Source organism: Acinonyx jubatus, chromosome B3, assembly GCF_027475565.1.
Source record: "Acinonyx jubatus isolate Ajub_Pintada_27869175 chromosome B3, VMU_Ajub_asm_v1.0, whole genome shotgun sequence".
NCBI classification, from domain to species: Eukaryota; Metazoa; Chordata; class Mammalia; order Carnivora; family Felidae; genus Acinonyx; species Acinonyx jubatus.
The window spans coordinates 73,084,805-73,102,642 of NC_069386.1; the positions used below are offsets into that span (position 1 = coordinate 73,084,805).

Sequence of the window (17,838 nt, forward strand, 5' to 3'; positions counted from 1 at the left end):
TTGCATAAGTTTTTTCTACAGCCGGGAACTCACGCACTAGCCATCCTGCTGACCTCATTCTGGCCACTGGCCATCTAGTTGCCACATCTAACTGGTGGAGTTTCCTGTCCTTATCTCCACTGATCCCTGAAGCTTTCATGTAGCCGACTTCCTTACACTTGACACCCTTTCCTGGCTTCTCCTGCGCCTCTGCCCCAATCTTCTCATCTGTTCACCTTCTTCTCCCCTAAATGTTGGTGATGTCCAGGGCCCTTTCACCACCGTCTTTAACATCACACATTGTTCCTCGGAGAACATTTACAAATCCAAGCCTTCTCCTGCTTGGAGTTGGAGCTCCCCAGAGCTCTGTCCTGGGCCCACAGATTTTCCGGCCCCGCACTTTCTCTGGGTGAAGTCATACACACTCATAGTTTTAATTACCACCTGGGAGTTGATAACACTCAAACTTGTGTCTCCAGCCCAGATGTCTCGTGAGCTGTAATAATAAATATATATATGTGCACACCTATTCAAAAGCCTATTGGATATCACCTGGGTGTTCCAGAGACACCTCAAACTCCGAAAGTAAAAAGGTATCGTCTCCCATTCATTCTTTTCTAAAAATTTAATTAATTAATTATTTTTCAAAATTTATATCCAAGTTAGCATATAGTGCAACAATCATTTCAGGGGTAGATTCCTTGATGCCCCTTACCCATTGACTCATCCCCCCTCCCACAACCCCTCCAGTAACCCTCTGTTCTCCATATTTAAAAGTGTCTTACGTTTTGTCCCTCTCCCTGGTTTTATATTATTTTTGCTTCCCTTCCCTATGTTCATCTGTTCTGTGTCTTAAAGCCCTCATATGAATGAAGTCATATGGTATTTGTCTGTCTTTGACTAATTTCGCTTCACATAATACGCTCTAGTTTCATCCATGTAGTTGTAAATGGCAAGATTTCATTCTTTGGATTACCAAGTAATACTCCATTGTATATATATATATCACCTTTTCTTCATCCATTCATCCATCAATGGACATTTGGGCTCTTTCCATACTTTGGCTATTGTTGAGAGTGCTGCTATAAACATGGGGGTGCATGTGCCCCTTCGAAATAGCACACCTGTATCCCGTGGATAAATGCCTAGTAGTGCAATTGCTGGGTCGTAGGGTATGTCTCCCATTCATTCTTAAACTTTGGCCTTTATGTTTTCCTATTGTAGTGAATGACACTACTCCCTCCCCATTTTTCCTTAGTATCTCTTAAATACTCTTTCCACTCCCACTGCACTAGAATTTAAGCTCATTTCTTCCCAGATTGTTGAAAGTCTTTTCAATGTCCCCCGTCTCCACTCTGTCCTCTCCATTATGAGTTCATTCTCTGTGTTGTTGGATCAACTTTCCTAGAATGCAGGTTTGATTATATCACATCTCTGCCTAAAAGCCTTCTGTGGCTCCTGGGCCAGCTCAGAAAGGTTTCCTGGAGAGCCTTCATGGGGTTCAAGGTGGCCAGTGAGTGCATATGCATGAGTGAGCACATGTGATGTATTTGTGAGAAGTGTGTGTCCATGTGGCATGTGTTCATAGCTCATATTTAAGAATGCATGGCTTTAAATTCTTTATATTTCTTCCACATTTTTCTCAGGTCCTGGAAATGTATACAAACTGCCCACTATATAGTCTGTCCTTTCCTGGGCTCTGTAACAAATGACAGAGGAGAAGAGACACTTTTACTGGCCTCGTGTACTTGTGGTCCCAGTGAGGAAAGAGTCCCACCACTTCTTGGTTGTCTTTGTGCAGGAGTTTTGCATGCACAAAGGATCACATGTGGAGGCAGTAAGCAGAGTGCTTATAAACATGGACTGTTGGGTGCCTGGGTGCAGATCCTGGTTTGGCCACTTACTAGCTGTGTGATCTGGGAAAGGTACTTAACCCTCTGTGTTGAGTTTCCCTCGTGTCTCCGTTTCTTCAGTAGTAACATAGAAAAAATATCACTACCGGTGACAGTTCAAGTGAAGATTAGATAAAAGGACCTAATGTGAATGCTTAGCTTAGAACAGTGTCTTTACCGAGTAAGGGCTCAGTAAATAGTAATAGTAGTAATATTATTATTATTATTTCTAATTTTTATGATAAATATTCAGGACATTGAGGCTCAGAAAGACTAAGTAACTTGCTAAGGGCCATCCATGTCGTAAGTGGCCAAATGGGACCTGTGTCTGGTCTGGTCCAGCTCTCCCACCTCACTAGCCCTTTGTTTGCTTCTGTACACACTCACATGTGCAACCAGACAGCTGGGAACACAGATGCCCACAGACGCAGACTTGCCAGTCTTATATCCTAGTCACCAAGGGAGGAGGAAAGGGGATGGTTGAAAGCCGAAGTAGGCATGAAATACTTCTTAGTGATTAGCAATCTTGAAACTGGGAAGGTTGAATCAAGTAGGCTTAAGAGAGGAAGTGAGTCTCATGACAGAATCTGCTTCTGAGAAGGTAGGGCCTGGTTTAGGAAAGAGAGGGCAGGAAGGGCATTTCAGGCATGCACTGTGACGTGAAGGAGGGGGAGAACAGACTTGGCCGGCTGGCAGATAGCAGTAGAGCCAGGTGCCTTTGGAGATAAGAGCAATGGAATGAATGACAGGCCTCTTGCTTTAAGGCAAAGGGAGCTGTCAGGAGTTATATTTGGTCTCCTGTGTGTGATAAGTGGGAACCACACAGGTGCCTGAGGGTTATGATCTGAATGATATTTAAGGAAGAGATTTTACTGCCCTCTATGTAGAAAAAGGAATAAGCAATAATTGAATACCAACTGAACCCTTAGACATCTTATTTAATGTAATCACTACCTATATGAAGTTGGTATTAGTATCCATATTTTATAACGAGAAAAGAATGCATACAGTGGTTTCACAGAGGTTAAGAGGCTTGCCCAAGGTCATACAGCTGGGAGGAAACAGAGCCAGAATTCAACCCAAAGCCTGGGTGGCTGCTCCCACTTATGTAGTGGGCATTACCAGAAGCTCAAATTTCAGCTTCTTGAGGCCTGGAAGCCTGGTTGTCTTCATGCTGACCACCTCTTCCCCTGCCGATTATTTCTCTGCAACCACTCCCCAATGCGCGCGCACACACACACACACACATTTACAATGTCCCTAGAACCCTGAGCCAGTCATGGACCAGAGATGGTTTGGAGGGAGGAAGCAGACCATGAGCCCTGGGTCGGGGCCCCATTTAAATCTTGGCTAGGAGCTAGACTTAGTGCAGTGCTGGGCTAGACTAGACAACTTTCTGCTGTGTTGAAACGTTCAATGTCTGTGCCATCCAGTATGGTCACCACTAGCCCTCTGTAGCTAGTGAGCCCTTGAAATGTGGCTAGTGCAACTGTGGAAACACATTTTTAATCTAATTCAATTTTAATTTATTTCCATTTAAACAGCCACATGGGGCTAGTGGCTAGTACTGGACAGAACAGTTCTCATGGGTGAGACAGACATGCCAGTATGTAAGCTAAAGTAGGATAGGGGCCCAGGGGCCCACAGAAGGGACATTGACTCAGATTGAGGTCAAGGGGAGTTTGTTCTAGATCTGGTGATATATAACGTTTTACAATTTCTTTTCTTAAACTCCCAATGTTTCTTTTTTCTTCTTGTAAAACTTGTCAATGAAGCACAACATATATACTAAAAGCGTACAGCTTTGATCTTCCTACTTTAAACTCTCCAGCCACAGGTACGGGGAAGGAGGTTATCATCTCCTAGAAATACAGGGAGTAGAGAGGACTGTGAGGAGGAGTGGGGGGGGGGGTCAATGAGTGGATATAGACTCGTTATAAGGAAGGACTTTCTAATAATTAAAGCTTTCCAAAAATGGAGTGAGTGAGTTGTGAGCTTACCATCATGGGAGATAATCAAGCATATGTTGTTCAACCACTTTTTGACAATGTGGTAGAGGGCATTCAAGGACCCGCCCCAAAGTTCTGAAAGGTTCTGACCCTTGGGAGGGAGCAGGGATCAGATGATTCAAAACCCAAGAAGATCCTCTATACTGCCCATTCCCCCAGAGTCCTGGGTTTCCTTGGGCACTTGGTCTGAGCGATTGGATTTTTTTCTCTTTTCCCTCTTCCCCAGTTGCTTCTGCCAGGCTGGGAGAATTCCTCAATGGCCAGCAGTGCCACCATATGCCCATAGCATACTTCTGGGCTGGGGGAAAGGGGGGAACCAGCTAGCTGATGAGAAGGGAGAGCAGGCCCAAGAGACAGAATGGCCTCAAAGGGAAAGTCCCTATGATAGAGCCAGGGCACAGTGGATGCTGACTCATGCTGGTGTTTTATGGGGGAAGAGATGCAGGGAAAGCAACCAGGAAGTGGGGCTGAAAAGCTGGAAAAACTCCCTGAGCCAGAACTGGAGCCTTTCTTTCTTACAGGAGCCAGGCACTGCACAGGTTTGGTGAAGAGGACAGCATTGTCTTAAAATTGCTCAGAGTGAGATAGGGAAGCTGAAAGGACTCCACTTTAGAAAGGCTCCATTTCTGCTGTTTCTGTGCTAGACCCCACTTACTCATGCTCTATATTTCCCCTTGCATTTGAGTAAACCAAAGAAGCTGTGCTCCCTTTCCAAGAGGGAGGCTAGAAAGTTAATCATTCTTTGACTTTCATCCTAGACCCCTGCACACCTGATAACATCTGAAAAGAACCAGATCCTAAACATGTTCCAGGACATTAGCTTCAAACAAACTTCCACGGACACTGGCGTCAATACTTGCTACCTTCTGTGGTTTATGGAATAACGCCTGACACTTGCCTTTGATGGGCCCCTACCCTGGATGCCCGAAAGAACATGTCCCTTGGACCCCTTTCCAATATAAACCCCTAAGCCCAGGTGATGGAGAGACTCACTTCTTCTTTTCTGAGTCTCACAGATACCCCATCTGCTATACTCTATCACTTACACTGTTCAGTAAACTCTGCTCTTACCTCCTCCAGGCTCAACTTTGAATTCAATCCTATGTGAGGCCAAGGACCCTCTTAGCTGGTCCTGTGGAACCCCCTCTGGGTCCTGGGACCCGGCATGCCTATGTCAAGAGCATGGGTGGAGTTGGGAATATGGCCAAGAAGCTTGCAAGTGGCAACCATCACTGCACAACTCCAGGGGGTGCTTTGGGTGTAGGGCATAGGAAATGTGAGTAGTGCCAGGAGGCAGCAGCCCTGAGGTTCTATGCCCATGTGAGAAACAGAAGCCTTGACTGTGAGTGTCTGGACCAAGAAGGGGTGATTGGTAAATGAATACAGAGGGTGAACAAGTAGTCCCAGAAAGAAGGTGGTGGGCGGACCTTGGCGTAGATCCAACCCTTACTCCTTCCCTGTCCCATTCATTCATTCAACAGATAGCAACTGAGTGCCCTCTGTGCTGGACACAATGATAGGCATGGGGGCCGTGGCGGTGAGGCAAACATAGGCCCAGCCCCTACCCTCATGGAGTTAATGGCCCAGAGTAGGGCTGTCCAGCAAAACTTTCTGGATGATGGAAATGGTGTAGAGAGGCAGTCACGTAACTGTATAAACAAGTGTAAGGCTACAGTTATGCCCTTAAAGAGAGGGATGTAGTGCTGGGTATGTCCCATGGGTGGGGGAACCTGCCCTATCCAGGGAAGGGGGTAAGATTTCCCAGGGGAGTGAGCTTAGAGCTGGGGCTGTTGGTGTGGGGCAGGAGCCCTGGCTTGGGGCTGGCGGCACACTTCCTCTATGCTTCTCCAGCAGTGGGGCCTGTGGTGCCTGCATTCTAGCTCATTCTGTAGGGTGGAACAACCCCATTTCTACGCTCACTGTGAACTACCCAAGGAGGATAGTTGGACTGCATGTCCCCTCACCTAGCCTGGTGCCACAGTGGTTGCTCAACATTTACATAATCCAGCCAATCATGAAGCAATAATCACGGAGCCTCAGAACAACTTACCCCATAGCAGTGACGAAGACTGCCAAGGCCCCTGCTCTCATTGAGCTTATACTTGAATCTGGGAGACAAACCCTGTAGAGGCAAATACATACAAGAGATGATTTTAACCAGTCATAAGTGCCCCAAGGAGAATTAAACAAGCTATTGACCTAGAGTTGGTGGTGGTGATGGGAATCCTGGGAGAGAATGAATGACTGAATGAATGAATGGTGAGCAGTGAAGGTCAGATTAAGCACACTGAACCCCACTGGGCTGGGACAGGGATTAGGAGAGGAGCCAAGACTCTTAGATCCCAGGGTGGGGGAGCTTAGGGCAAGGTGGTAGGGAGGGGTGGTCAGGGATGGCTGCACTTCAGGCCTCATGGGCAGGTCTGAGTGACAGGGCAGGAAATGGACAGGGAGTGCTGTGGAACCTCAGAATTTCAAGCAAGGAAAGAGAATACGTGGAATTGCTGACAGGAGCAGTATTGTGTGCCAGTCCCCTTGTGCACTCAATCATGACTCAGGTTTGAGTTCAGTGGGGGGCGGGGGGGGGGTGCGGAGGGCAGGGAGGTCCTGGAGTAGAGGTTTCGGGAACTTGTCTTGGGTTGGCCAGCCTCCAAGGGGTCTTCCCCCGCAGAGGTCCCCAGGACCCCCACAGCTGGCAGCCCTGAGCACAGGGCATGGAGGCTGAGGTGTGTGTTGTGAGTGGGACGAGGCCAAGTGCTGAGGAATACTAGAGAGCAGCAGTCTGGGGAGGGTCGGTCCTGGGCACATAGGCTGGCCGAGTCCACCTGACTCCAGGTAGGGAAGTGGGGCCCTCACCTGTGGCTCCCATCAGGCTTGTGAGCTCAGCCACACACTGGGTGGTGTGGACACTCCAGGCACTGTTCTGTTCTGTCTGCAGGGTTCAAACATTCTGTGAATGTGTGTGTGTGTGTGTGTGTAGGAGGTGTGAAGTATCTAAGACCCAACCCCTGACCTGGGGGGCTGTCAGCCTTATCTAGGCAATTGTATGAGGACATCTATGGCTCTGACACTAGTCAAGAGGCAAGTTATTGTCATAGGTCCCCCAGAAAAGGTCAGGAGCAATGGAAGAGGGTAGAAGTTTCTAGGAGGTTGAGACGAGCCTTGTGAGAAAAAATTCTGGCAGGTAGAAATGGGGCTGGGGTTGGGGGGAGGAGACACCTCAGGGACCAGAACAGCTGGAGCAGAGGCATGGAAGGAAATATAGTCAAAATGAGAGAAGAGCAACTCTAAATTTGGCCAGGACACCTTTGGGTTGAGTGAACTTGGGAACGCTTTCACCATTCTGCCCAATCTCCAACCCTCTTTGCCAAAAAGAAAAGGTCCTCCAAAACCAAAATGAAACCAACTCCCAAAAAAATGAAGCAGCAGAGACAGGGGAATGTGGGGGAAAGACCTTGCCCTCTAGAGTCATACGTTGAAGCCAGACTCTTTTCCTATAAAGACTTGCAACCCAAGGTGCCTGGGTGGCTCAGTCGGCTATCTCTGTCTCTCTCTCTCTCTCTCTCTCTCTCTCTCTCTCTCTCTTTAAAAAAATTTTTTTAATGTTTATGTTTGAGACAGAGAGAGACAAAGCATGAATGGGGGAGGGTCATGGAGAGATGGAGACACAGAATCCAAAGCAGGCTCCAGGCTCTGAGCTGTTAGCACAGAGCCCAATGCAGGGCTTGAACTCACGGACCGTAATATCATGACCTGAGCCGGTCAGACGCTTAACCGACTGAGCCACCCAGGCGCCCCTCTCTCTCTTATAAAGAAAGTTTACTTATTTGCAAGAGATAGCATGAGCGGAGGAGGGGCAGAGAGAGAGAGGGAGAGAGAGAATTCCAAGCAGGCTCCACACTGTCAGCATGGAGCCTGATGTGGGGCTTGAACTCACGAACTGTGAGATCATGACCTGAGTTGAAATCAAGAGTTGGACGCCTAACCAGCTGAGCCACCCAGGGGCCCCAAAGTGTCTGACTCTTGACTTCGGCTCAGGTCATGGGTTTGAGCCCCATGTTAAACTCCACCCTGACAGTGAGGACCCTGCTTGGGATTCTCTCTCTCCCTCTCTCTCTCTGCCCCTCTCCTGCCTTCTCTCTCTCTTGAAATAAATAATCTTAAAAAAAAAAAAAAAAAAAAACCTTGTAATCTGGACAAGTACCTCAACTTTTCTGAGCCTCAGTTTCTAAAGCTGTAAGAGAATACTTACCTCATATGGCAGATGTGGAAAGATTAAGTAAGACTTAGGCAGAGCAGTTAGCTGGTGCTCAACAAACACGAATTCTCTCACCCCAACAATAACACAAGTCTCTGGCTGTCTCAGCTGTGTTAAAGGGACAGTGAAGGTCCAGAGCTGAGTCACCTTTGCTCCCTCCTACACGAGCCCCTCTGGGGATGCCGGGCGCTGTTTGTTTATGGAGTTCTGGCTTTGCTTGTTTCTTCTGGAACCACCTCTTCAAGAAGGGGGGAGCCAAGATCTGCTCACTGGAGTACAGGTGCATACATGTCTGTAGTTGCTAACAGCAACTGCACCAAGCTGACCCTACTTCCTCCCTCTGCCTCTTACCCAACATTTCTCACAGGCTCCTCCATGTCCAAGGGTCTTAAAAGGGGCCCTTTTCATGCCTAGATTCTCCCATTATCAAGGTAAGCACAAGCAGCTTCCAGTTCCTCTGCTCTTCTGGCACACAAGTCGAGGCAGACTCTGGACCCCTTGACCTTACTCCAAGCAAGCTGGCCTACTTCTAAGCACCCTGGGGCACCTTGGTACAAGGCCAGTGGGACTCACCCAGAGAAGGGCCAGCCTGTTCCTATCCTTAGGCCCCGCTCAGGGCAGATTCTGTCTCTGCAGCTCAACATGAGCTTAACATGGGCCAGGTCAGCCTGGTCAAACAGTAAGCCCCAAGGCTCTGTGAAGGTCCCTGGGCAGGGGCACCCGGGATTGCGTGTGGCGTGGGCGGCTGGCTGAGGCATACGTCAGGAAGGGATCAGGGCTGAGATGAGCAATGGTGCCCCTGGATACCTGGTGGCAGGAACTGAGACAGAGATGAGATTTTGCAGGGAAAGGCAGGGATGACAATGTTGTAATACTCCCCAGAAGGTGAAACCTGAAAGGAATTGGAGTTGGGTGTGGCCTCGCGGGGGCAGCCGGCTATGCTGACCCCTCCTGCTTCGAGTCCCCACTCTGGGGCTCCCCGTGGTTGTCTGATTGTCTCCTGATGATAACCAAAAGCACTTTGAGAGCCAGACCTGTGTGTTACAGGCCTGCCTGTACCCATCTGCCCTTCCCTGCCCAGGGCAGGGCACGGAGGAGGCTGCAACCGACACCAGCTGCCTGGGAGATGGAAGGGTAGGGAGAAGACTCAGCACAGGGCCCAGGGAGAGGGCCGGGGAGGATGGGCCGGAGGGGCAGCAGGAGCAGTGGAAGGATGGGGTGGGGGGCTGAGAGGGCATAGGCAGAGGGACCCAGGAGAGGGGCTTTGTGGAGGGGTAGACCAGCCAAGGGGACAAGGACCAGGAACCAGACGGGATGGGGGGCAGGCTGCAATGAAGCAATTTCTGAGCTCACTGTGGGGGCTCTGCCCAGGGATGGGGGGGCCAGGGAGCTGAACGGCCTCAGGAAATGTCTCAGAGAGAGTGTCAAGGCCTCTGGTTAGGACAGGGTGGGTAGGAACCAGGATGAGGAAGGAAAAAGGGCAGGCCTGGGCCCAACCACCTCATCTTGATTTGTCCACTGAGCTTGGGCTCCTGTGGGGCCCTCATGTGGGCTTTTCTTTCACCTTGCCTGGATCCCCACCCCACTCTCACGTCACCCAAAGGGGCCTTTAAGGGTTGATGGGAACTCTTCCTCAGTGACTTGTCCTGAAAGCTGGAACCCACCCCTTGGTCCAGCCCTTGCTGGAGGAAGTCTCTGGCCAATTTCACTTCCTTCCAGTTCTCCAGTTGCTTCTTCCTGTATTTTCGGGGTACTCTGTGTAAACTTGGCTATAGCACTGTTCTCACAGACTTAAATAGTCTTCCCTGGTGCCTGGCATGGTGCTGGGAAGAGGATGGGCATTAAATAAACTTTTTTTTTGAATGAACATCGATCCCCCCTCAATGTCCTGAGCCTCTCTACTATTGAGTTTCTTAGATCTTCTCTTCTACCTCCAATCAAAACTCACTGTCCACGTTTCATTCCCTCAGAGCTCTGTACTCTTGCTTATGTTTCCAAGCTTGTTGGAGAGAAGCAGGGTGGTGTTCTGGAGAGAACACTGTACCCTCTGTTTTCTGGGGATACCAGGACTGAGGTCTAACTCCACACAGTGTGGACCCTTGGGGCCTCAGTTCACTCACTTCCTCCCATCAGTGGAAGGTCTAGATGACTTCTAAGGTCTTCCAGGGCTGAAGTGGAAGTCCTTTGTGGGCCAGGACCTGGTTTGTCTTATGCTCTGTGCCCCCAGAGCCAAGAATGGTGACTAGTGCAGAGCACGCTCTTAAATATTTGTTGTGAGAAGGAACTGACAACTTCGATGGCTACCTAGTGCCTGGCGTTTTATACATGTTATTTCATTTCATTCCCAGAGTGATGGAGTTAAAATTTGTATATACATTTGCATGACTCTGAAGCCCATACTCTTCCCATAATACTTTGCGGCCTTTAGGAGACGATGCCACTGCACAAGGATTTGTTCTAATGATGGCTGTGAAAGGCTGCAGGAGATCTGGAGACCCTTATTCTTATCATAGCATATAGGCAATGCCTCTGCCCCTCGCAGACCTTAGGAGATAATAGGAACTTAGGGTGGTAAGTGGAAGAGGGTGAGAGGGTGGTGAGGCTATCTGATCACTGTCATCTAAATGGGGTGCTTGCGGGGTGTCTGGATGGCTGTCAGTTGAGCAACCGACTTCGGCACGGGTTGTGATCTCGTAGTTGGGGGGTTCAAGCCCCACATCAGGCTCACTGCTGTCAGCGTGGAGCCTGCTTTGGAGCGTCTGCCCGCCCCCACCCCCTGCATCTCCCCCACTCACACTTTCTCTCAAAAATAAATAAGCATTGAAAAAAATAATAGATGGGTGTTTGGTTAGTTCCAGTCACCTGCTAAGCCAGCTCTCTCTAAAAAACAAAACAAAACAAAAAGCCCTAATTAGTAGCTTTTGTTGGTTTCTACGGCATATACACTCTCACTGTGGCTAAATTCAAGCAACAAATATGAAGTCACCACTGACTGCAGAGCTGGAAGAGAAGCACATAGTCAGCTCTTTTGCAAGCCAGTGAGCTGCCCTTCGCACACAACTGGAACAGTAAGCAGCGCTGTCCCCAGAAAGCTACAGGAAGGTCATGGCTTCTGCACATGTTATGGGCAGCTTTGGGAAATGTCAGCTCTCACTTTGCCTTTTTCAAAGATTAGAAAGACTAGACTGACAGCAGCTGTCCCATTACGTGGATGGCCCTCTAGGCTGCTGCCAGGAAGGCTCCCTCAGAACGGTCCTGGGCTCCCCTTTGGAACACACCCCCTGTTGCCTTGCCTCAGGCTGGGACAGCCCCTGGAGCAGGCAAGGCTATTCCTTGCAGTCAATTCCTCAGGGAGCACTTCAGGTGGAACCATCCTGCAAGGAAGGATGGGTGTGTCGGTGCCATCGGCCTCTGCCTCTCACTTGGATTCGGCCAGTACTTTCCTCCCAAATCCCAGGAAATCATAAATACCAAGGAATCTGCCCTTGCTGTGCCAAAAGCAGGCCCAGCTGGAAGGCAGCAGGCATCCCTAAAGAGATGGTGGAATGAGGGGGTGGAAAAGTACTGAGAGATAGGGGTGTGCCAGCTTCTGGTTGGGGAGGGACCCTGCTCCCCAGCTGAGGTGTGGAAATGGGCCTCGCAGCTGAAGAGCAGGTGCCCTTGAGCTGGGCAGCTCTAGAGGGAAGAGTAGGAACAGATGTGGAGGAAAGGGGCCTTGTCCTAGCAAGCTCCTTAAGGACCTAAACAGCTTGCATGTATGTCTTGGAGTCTTTCTCTCAAGTACTTAACACTGGCTAAGCACAGACAGAACCAGCAGTCAAAAATTTGTTGAAAGAGAAATGAGACTTTTATTAGCCTGCAGGATGTTTTTCAATACTAAGGCAAAAAGTAAAATGTAGGGGCAAGTAAAATTAAGGCATAAAGAAGTATCTAAGGGCCCCGAGGGCTCACCCAGGACATACAGTGGAGGTCTTCTCTTCATATCAAGGGTATGAGGTAGGCAGGAGAGGCTGACTTGTTTCACGGAGTCAGGCCCTACCACATAGCCCAAGGGAGAACAGTTGTGAGGCCAGGCCAGGAGGGTTAGAATTTGCTAGTGTAGAGGGTCATAATCCACTTGGGCATACGGAGGAAGCCAGGCAAGTAGGAGGCCAGCCAGCCCATGGTGGAGACATGAGAGAGAACTGAGCTCAAAGACAAATAGTCTTGGATGGGGCGGCCTGTGGACCACAGGAAGAAGAGAAGGGTTACACTGTCTTTTCCCACTCCTCAGACACCTCCGCCTAGGCTAAAGAGCCTGAGTGGGATGTGAGGGAGGAATGGGGAGAAAGTGTGGGAGAAGGTGAAGTGAGCAGGGAACGGAGGAAGGGAGGTCCAGGCTGGCTGCTGGGCCAGAGCTCTTACCATCCACATCCCGAAGGCCATAGCGTCGAGCAAGGTCACAAGATGGCAGCACCTTCCCACTCAGGCTCAGGATATTGGGGTCTGTGGGCACAAGTACAGCTGAGAAGGCATGGCAGTGATGCAGTGTGACAAGGTTTGGGCCCAGTGGGACAGGGCACCACTGAAACAGGCTTCGGTGCCCAGAATTCTTTCTTTCTATTCCTAGGCCTCTGACTCCTGGCTATACTTCCTGCGGCTCCCAAACCTCAAACTGGGCCCACATAGGGTCTCCAGAAGCCGGAGAAAAGAAGGGCATATTCCTCAACCACCTCCTGAGCCAGGACCCAGAACTGGCTACCACCACCCTGCAGATTCTCCATGCCCTTTCTTGTTACCACCTGCCCCCAACTGCTTTACCTGTTGCCAAAGCCACCACACATTTGCCACTCATTTCTGTGGTCTCTGCAGAGCTGAAATCAGATCTGAACTGAAACACAGGGGCAGAGAAGTGCAGGGTTAATTTCCAAGAGAACTGCCCGAATTTCTTTCCCACTTTTAGCTTCTATTCCAAGAGAGACAGGCCCTCATCACTGCACCTGCAGGACCCAGAATCTTAGAAGATGCTTGAGCCACTCTTCCCTACATCCAGGTACATCCTGTACCCTGGCACCAGGACCCACTGCCTTTCCTAAGTGGAAGGATCTTGGGATGTCAACTATGTCTGGACCTTCTAGGTTAGTTCAGGGCAGGGGTCAACAGCATGGGCTTCGGGGAAGGAAGCTTTTCCATTTATGGCATACATGACCTTGAGCAAGTTTCTAATCTTTCCAGGTTTCAGAATTGCCATCTGCAAAATGGAGATAATATCTCCTTTGCTGGATGAAAGGACATAATGTATGTATGCTGCTCGGCCCTGATCCTGCCACAGTAGGCACCTGGGTATTTCCTCTTTGTTACTGTCTTGTCATTGAGGATGGAGAGGCTGATTCCTTTGTGTTCCCTGCCTCCCTCGCCCTCCCCCTGCCAACCTGCTTCAACAGGGGATCATCAGCATTGCTGTTTTTCATCACAACCTCCTTCAGTAGTTCTGTCTGCACCAACCCTGGCCACAGAGACACATAGCTGACCCCGTGGCGCCGCAGCTCCTGGGCACAGTCAGCAGCCAGCCTGTCGCACTGTAGAAGGACAGAAGGCAGGGGAGAGCCAGGGTGCCGGGCCACATCACCTTCCTCCCCTGCCTTCCTTGCTTCTGCTGAGGATGCCCCAGCCCTTCTCAGGAGCCCTGTCTCAGCTGTCCACCTTCCCCAGTGTGCTGCCTACCCTGGCCACCCAAGGGGAGCCCAGGCAAAGGAACTGTTTATGAAGGGGCAGAGGGAGAGGTGGGGGCCAGTGGGCCTTACTACTCTGATCATTGGGGATCAGATCTCCTGAGCTATGGGTACCATCACTGTCTGATGCCTCCCTAACCCCTGTGCTCCTGGGTCCTCACCGCAGCTTTGCCAACACCATAGGGGACATTGAAGAGATACTGCAGCCCCCCAATGGAGGAGATGACCACGATGAGTCCCCGGCCAGCTGGTACCATGAGCCGTGCTCCATACACTGAGCACAAGTAGTGACCTCTAGAAGGTGGGGCAAGGAAGAAGGAATACATGACGTTCACTGCTGGCCTGGCTGCTGTAGCCCTGGCAGCTTCCTCTGCCCTCTAGGGCTAGAGGCCACTTCCTGAGAGCAACAGTGGTAAAAGGAACCACCAATGGATGCGTGTAAAGGAAAAACTCAGTTTTCCATTCTCCTATGTAGGGAAAACCCAGCACACATATACTCGGTAACCAGAAAAACATTTCATTTGCATGGGAAACAGGATCCTCCGAGTGAAAACAGGTAGAGAGAATTATAGTTTCAAAAGGAAAGCCCAATCTAAGGTAATGCAAAGGAAAGGCACAGTAAATGTGTACGTGAGTGGGGGAGGAGGTGAGGACATGTTGGCGGGCTTCCCAGAGGCTCACAAAATGGCCTTTATCTTGGAAAATTCATCATGGCTCAGGGACCGAGGCCTGGGCCTCTGCCCAGGCTCAAAACTCTGACTTGCAAGAGATGAGGGAGTGGAAGGCCTCTCTTTGGAAGGCTAAGCATGTGGGCCATAATTGCCAATTATCAGCATTTTAGGTTTTCTTTTCTTGCCTCTTGGCTGACCATCCCTCTCTGTCCTCATAATCTTTCTTCTGCCTTGGAAATCACAACTGGATTCTAATCCTGCTTCCTTGGTATTTCCACAAGAAGCTGTGGGTGTTCTTAAAATGCTTTAGGCACAGATTTTCAGATAATCTCTTAGTTACTCCCACAGGTGGCTGATCACACCCCCATGGAATGCAGTTTCTGAGAGGGCACTACCATTCCAACAATAAAAAAGAGACACAAGTGGTGTGTCATGCTAGGTGAACTCTTCGTGCTGTGTTTCATCTCACTCCCATGCAGATGTATGTGTAACTCTGATGTGGGAGTGCCCTTGCCTGTGGATCTGGAGTGAGGATGTGGAGGCTAACATGGCTGGCACTCACACTCACTGACCTTCTCTTGATCTAAGACAAAAGAATTTCTTTTTTTTGTTAATATCAACTACAGGTGGTGTGCATTATTCAAAGAGGGAGGCTTCCTTCTGATCACGCACTTGGATGTGCAGAGTGAGGCCGGAGAGAGGCCAAGAGCAAGTGCAGTTGTGTCAGTTCTGACAGAAACAAGGTAAAAGTCAATGTTCCCAGGTACAGATCCACCTGGATGGAAATTTTCCAGAGGTGTGAGACAAACGGGACAAAAAGGAGAAGAAAGAGATGGGGAGGTCAGAGAACAAGGGCGGGCATATAAGGAATGGTCCAGGCCCTCAGCTGAGTGAATGAGGGGAACCCAGACCCTGGGACAAAGGGAACACTTACCTGAGTCCAACATCGTTGATATCATCCCAGATGGAGGCAGGGCTTTCCCAGAATGCCTTCTTAGTGTTCTTTATAATTGCCTGGAAGGCAAAGGGAGTGTTGTAAATTGGATGATCTAAAGGCAGGCAGGTATGAGGGGCTGGATAATGAAAGGGACATGAGTGGGGATAAGGACTCAGGACTCAGGGGTCAGAGGGGGAGGTTAGGGATGTGGAGCTGGAATCAAAGTGTAAAGGGTACCAGGACCCCAGCGTAGGCGTTGTTGACCAGCACATCCAGACGCCCCTGCTGTTCCCGATCCACTTGCTCAAACAGGCTTTGCACTTCACTCTCCTGGCTTGAATCACATACCACAGGCACACACTGGCCCCCTCGAGACTGTGCCTGGAGAGACAGAGGGGATATGAGCTTATAGTTGCACGTGAGTGTGAGACATAAGGCAACCCTCTTCAACTCCCAGCTTGGGAGGAGCTGAGAAGGGGAGGGGGCACTGAGAAGGCAAAAGTAGGAATCAAAGCCAGCAGCTGAGGGAATATGGTGAGCAATACCGCCCTCTGGTGTCTGTTTGAGGAGTTTCAGGAATGCTAGGTCCTTTCTCTATAGAGGGAAACAGATTGGGATCTCAAGCTTAAAATCTACATTTACAGAGGCCTACCAGGTGCAAGTAGTGGTATACTCTTAGTGGAAGGCAAGGGACAAATAGGGAAGGGGGGATGCTCCTGGGAAAGGAATATCTCTCTTCTTCCTCATCCTTGGTCATTTCCAACGTTCACACCATAAGCTCCCACTCTTCACCGCTCACGTGTAACCTCTCCTCTGTCCTGGCCCTCTTACCCTCACATCACCAATGCTCCTGCCTAGTTACTGAAAAATCAAAAACTCTCAGGCATGAACTATTTCTACTTTCCGTTCTACCTCACCCTTCACAAATGAGTCCCCATCCTCTAACTTCAAAGGAAGAAGAAATACCTTATTCAGGACCAATCCTCCTATTCTCCAGATCCATGCTCTAGTTCCCACCCTCTTACCTTCTTGCCTCCTAACTGCTCCCCCGTGCTCCCAGAGCATTCTGTGTCTGCCTCTGATTTCCTGCTGGGTCCTATCTTTCCAAAGCAGAAGTGACATCTTATTTATCTTGGTAACCCCAGTGCTTCACCCAGTGCCTAGCAAACCAAATATATTTTTTCAAACTGAAATCCAGTAAAAAAAAAAAAAAAAAAAAAAAAGTCACCTGAAAGTGTACAGCTCAATAAAGTCTTCCCTAAAATAAAGGAAAGCACAGGTCCACAACCCTTCAGCTGCAATTCCAAAATCCCTGGAGGTTTCAAAGAGAAGGTTTTTTTTCCATAAAACTCACTTATTGGCAAAATTTGACCTGATCTGAAGTCATTTATGGGCTTCATTTATTCCAGTCTGAATAAATATTCACATTTCGTGGAGGAATATAATGGTTTCAGGTAAGGGATTAGTGGAAGGAGTGGTTAATGGGAAGGGCTACCTCAGGTGGTGTGTGTCCCACTTGTTCCAGAGGAAGCACCCACCTCCTCAGCAGTGGCCCGCAGCGTGTCCATATGGCGGCCAGTGATGTAAACTGTGGCACCTGCCTGGCAGAGTTGCAAGGCGATGCCGCGGCCAATACCTCTGGAAGCACCGGTCACCACGCACACTTGGCCCTTCATGGGAGCTGCCATGACTCACATGCAAAGGGGGTAAAATCTGTGGAAGCAAAGACTTGCTCTGAGGGAAGCCTGCATCTTGTGTATGTGTGGAAGGGGGACCCGGATAGCGGGAGGGAGGAGGAGCCAAGGTTGGGATCCTCTGAGAAGAGAGAAGTTTCAGAGCGGGACAACGGTGCAAACCCCAGGGCAAGGCTGTTCGTCCTTTTTGGCAGGCCAAGAAGTAAATAAGGGGGCTCGGTGGGACTGTCCAGGGCTACCCACCTATAAGGACTCTCTGAAAGGGGTTGACCGGGTGGGGAGCGCTCAGCGCGGCAGCCCCTCAACGGCGGGTCCACGCAGCGTCCTGGGCTATCCAGAGCTCTGGCCTCTGGCGTGGCCCAGTCGGGCTGAGCCCGGAGGGGCGGCTTCCGGGTCGGGGGTGAGAGCGGGGACCGGGCACGCAGGAGGGAGCTCGCGCCCTTTACCTGCCCTCCTGCAGTCCCGGCGCCGTCTAGCCGGCGAAGTCCTTGGACTCTAGGACTTCGATTCTGGCTGTGGGGGCGGGACCAGGTGACTGCAACTGGATCAGAGTGTGAGGCTGGGGTGCCAGCCCGCGTTCCCGTCCGGGATCAGCGGAGGGCTTGGAGGAGAGGGTCAGAGAGCACGGGAGGTGGTGCTGGGGCCAGGATGGCGACTGGAGGCGGGGCGACCTGGGGACACACACAGCCA

The 17,838-nt window shown here is 50.1% G+C and overlaps 1 protein-coding gene across 2 annotated transcripts; it reads right to left on the reverse strand.

Moving 5' to 3' along the window:
* Positions 1-11,959: 11,959 nt before the first annotated feature.
* Positions 11,960-17,830, reverse strand: DHRS1 (dehydrogenase/reductase 1). 2 transcript variants are annotated; one of them, XM_015086199.3, is made up of 9 exons: positions 17,595-17,830; positions 16,993-17,167; positions 15,692-15,835; positions 15,452-15,531; positions 14,008-14,140; positions 13,547-13,693; positions 12,936-13,005; positions 12,540-12,620; positions 11,960-12,355 (listed from the first exon to the last, which is right to left on the reverse strand). In XM_015086199.3, the coding sequence occupies exons 2-9, from the start codon at positions 17,140-17,142 to the stop codon at positions 12,219-12,221; spliced, it is 942 nt and encodes a 313-aa protein (XP_014941685.2). In that variant the 5' UTR covers positions 17,143-17,167; positions 17,595-17,830; the 3' UTR covers positions 11,960-12,218. The 2 variants fall into 2 exon arrangements, with proteins under 2 accessions (XP_014941685.2, XP_014941684.2); XM_015086198.3 differs by having other exon boundaries at positions 17,392-17,776.
* Between the last annotated feature and the right edge of the window lie 8 nt (positions 17,831-17,838).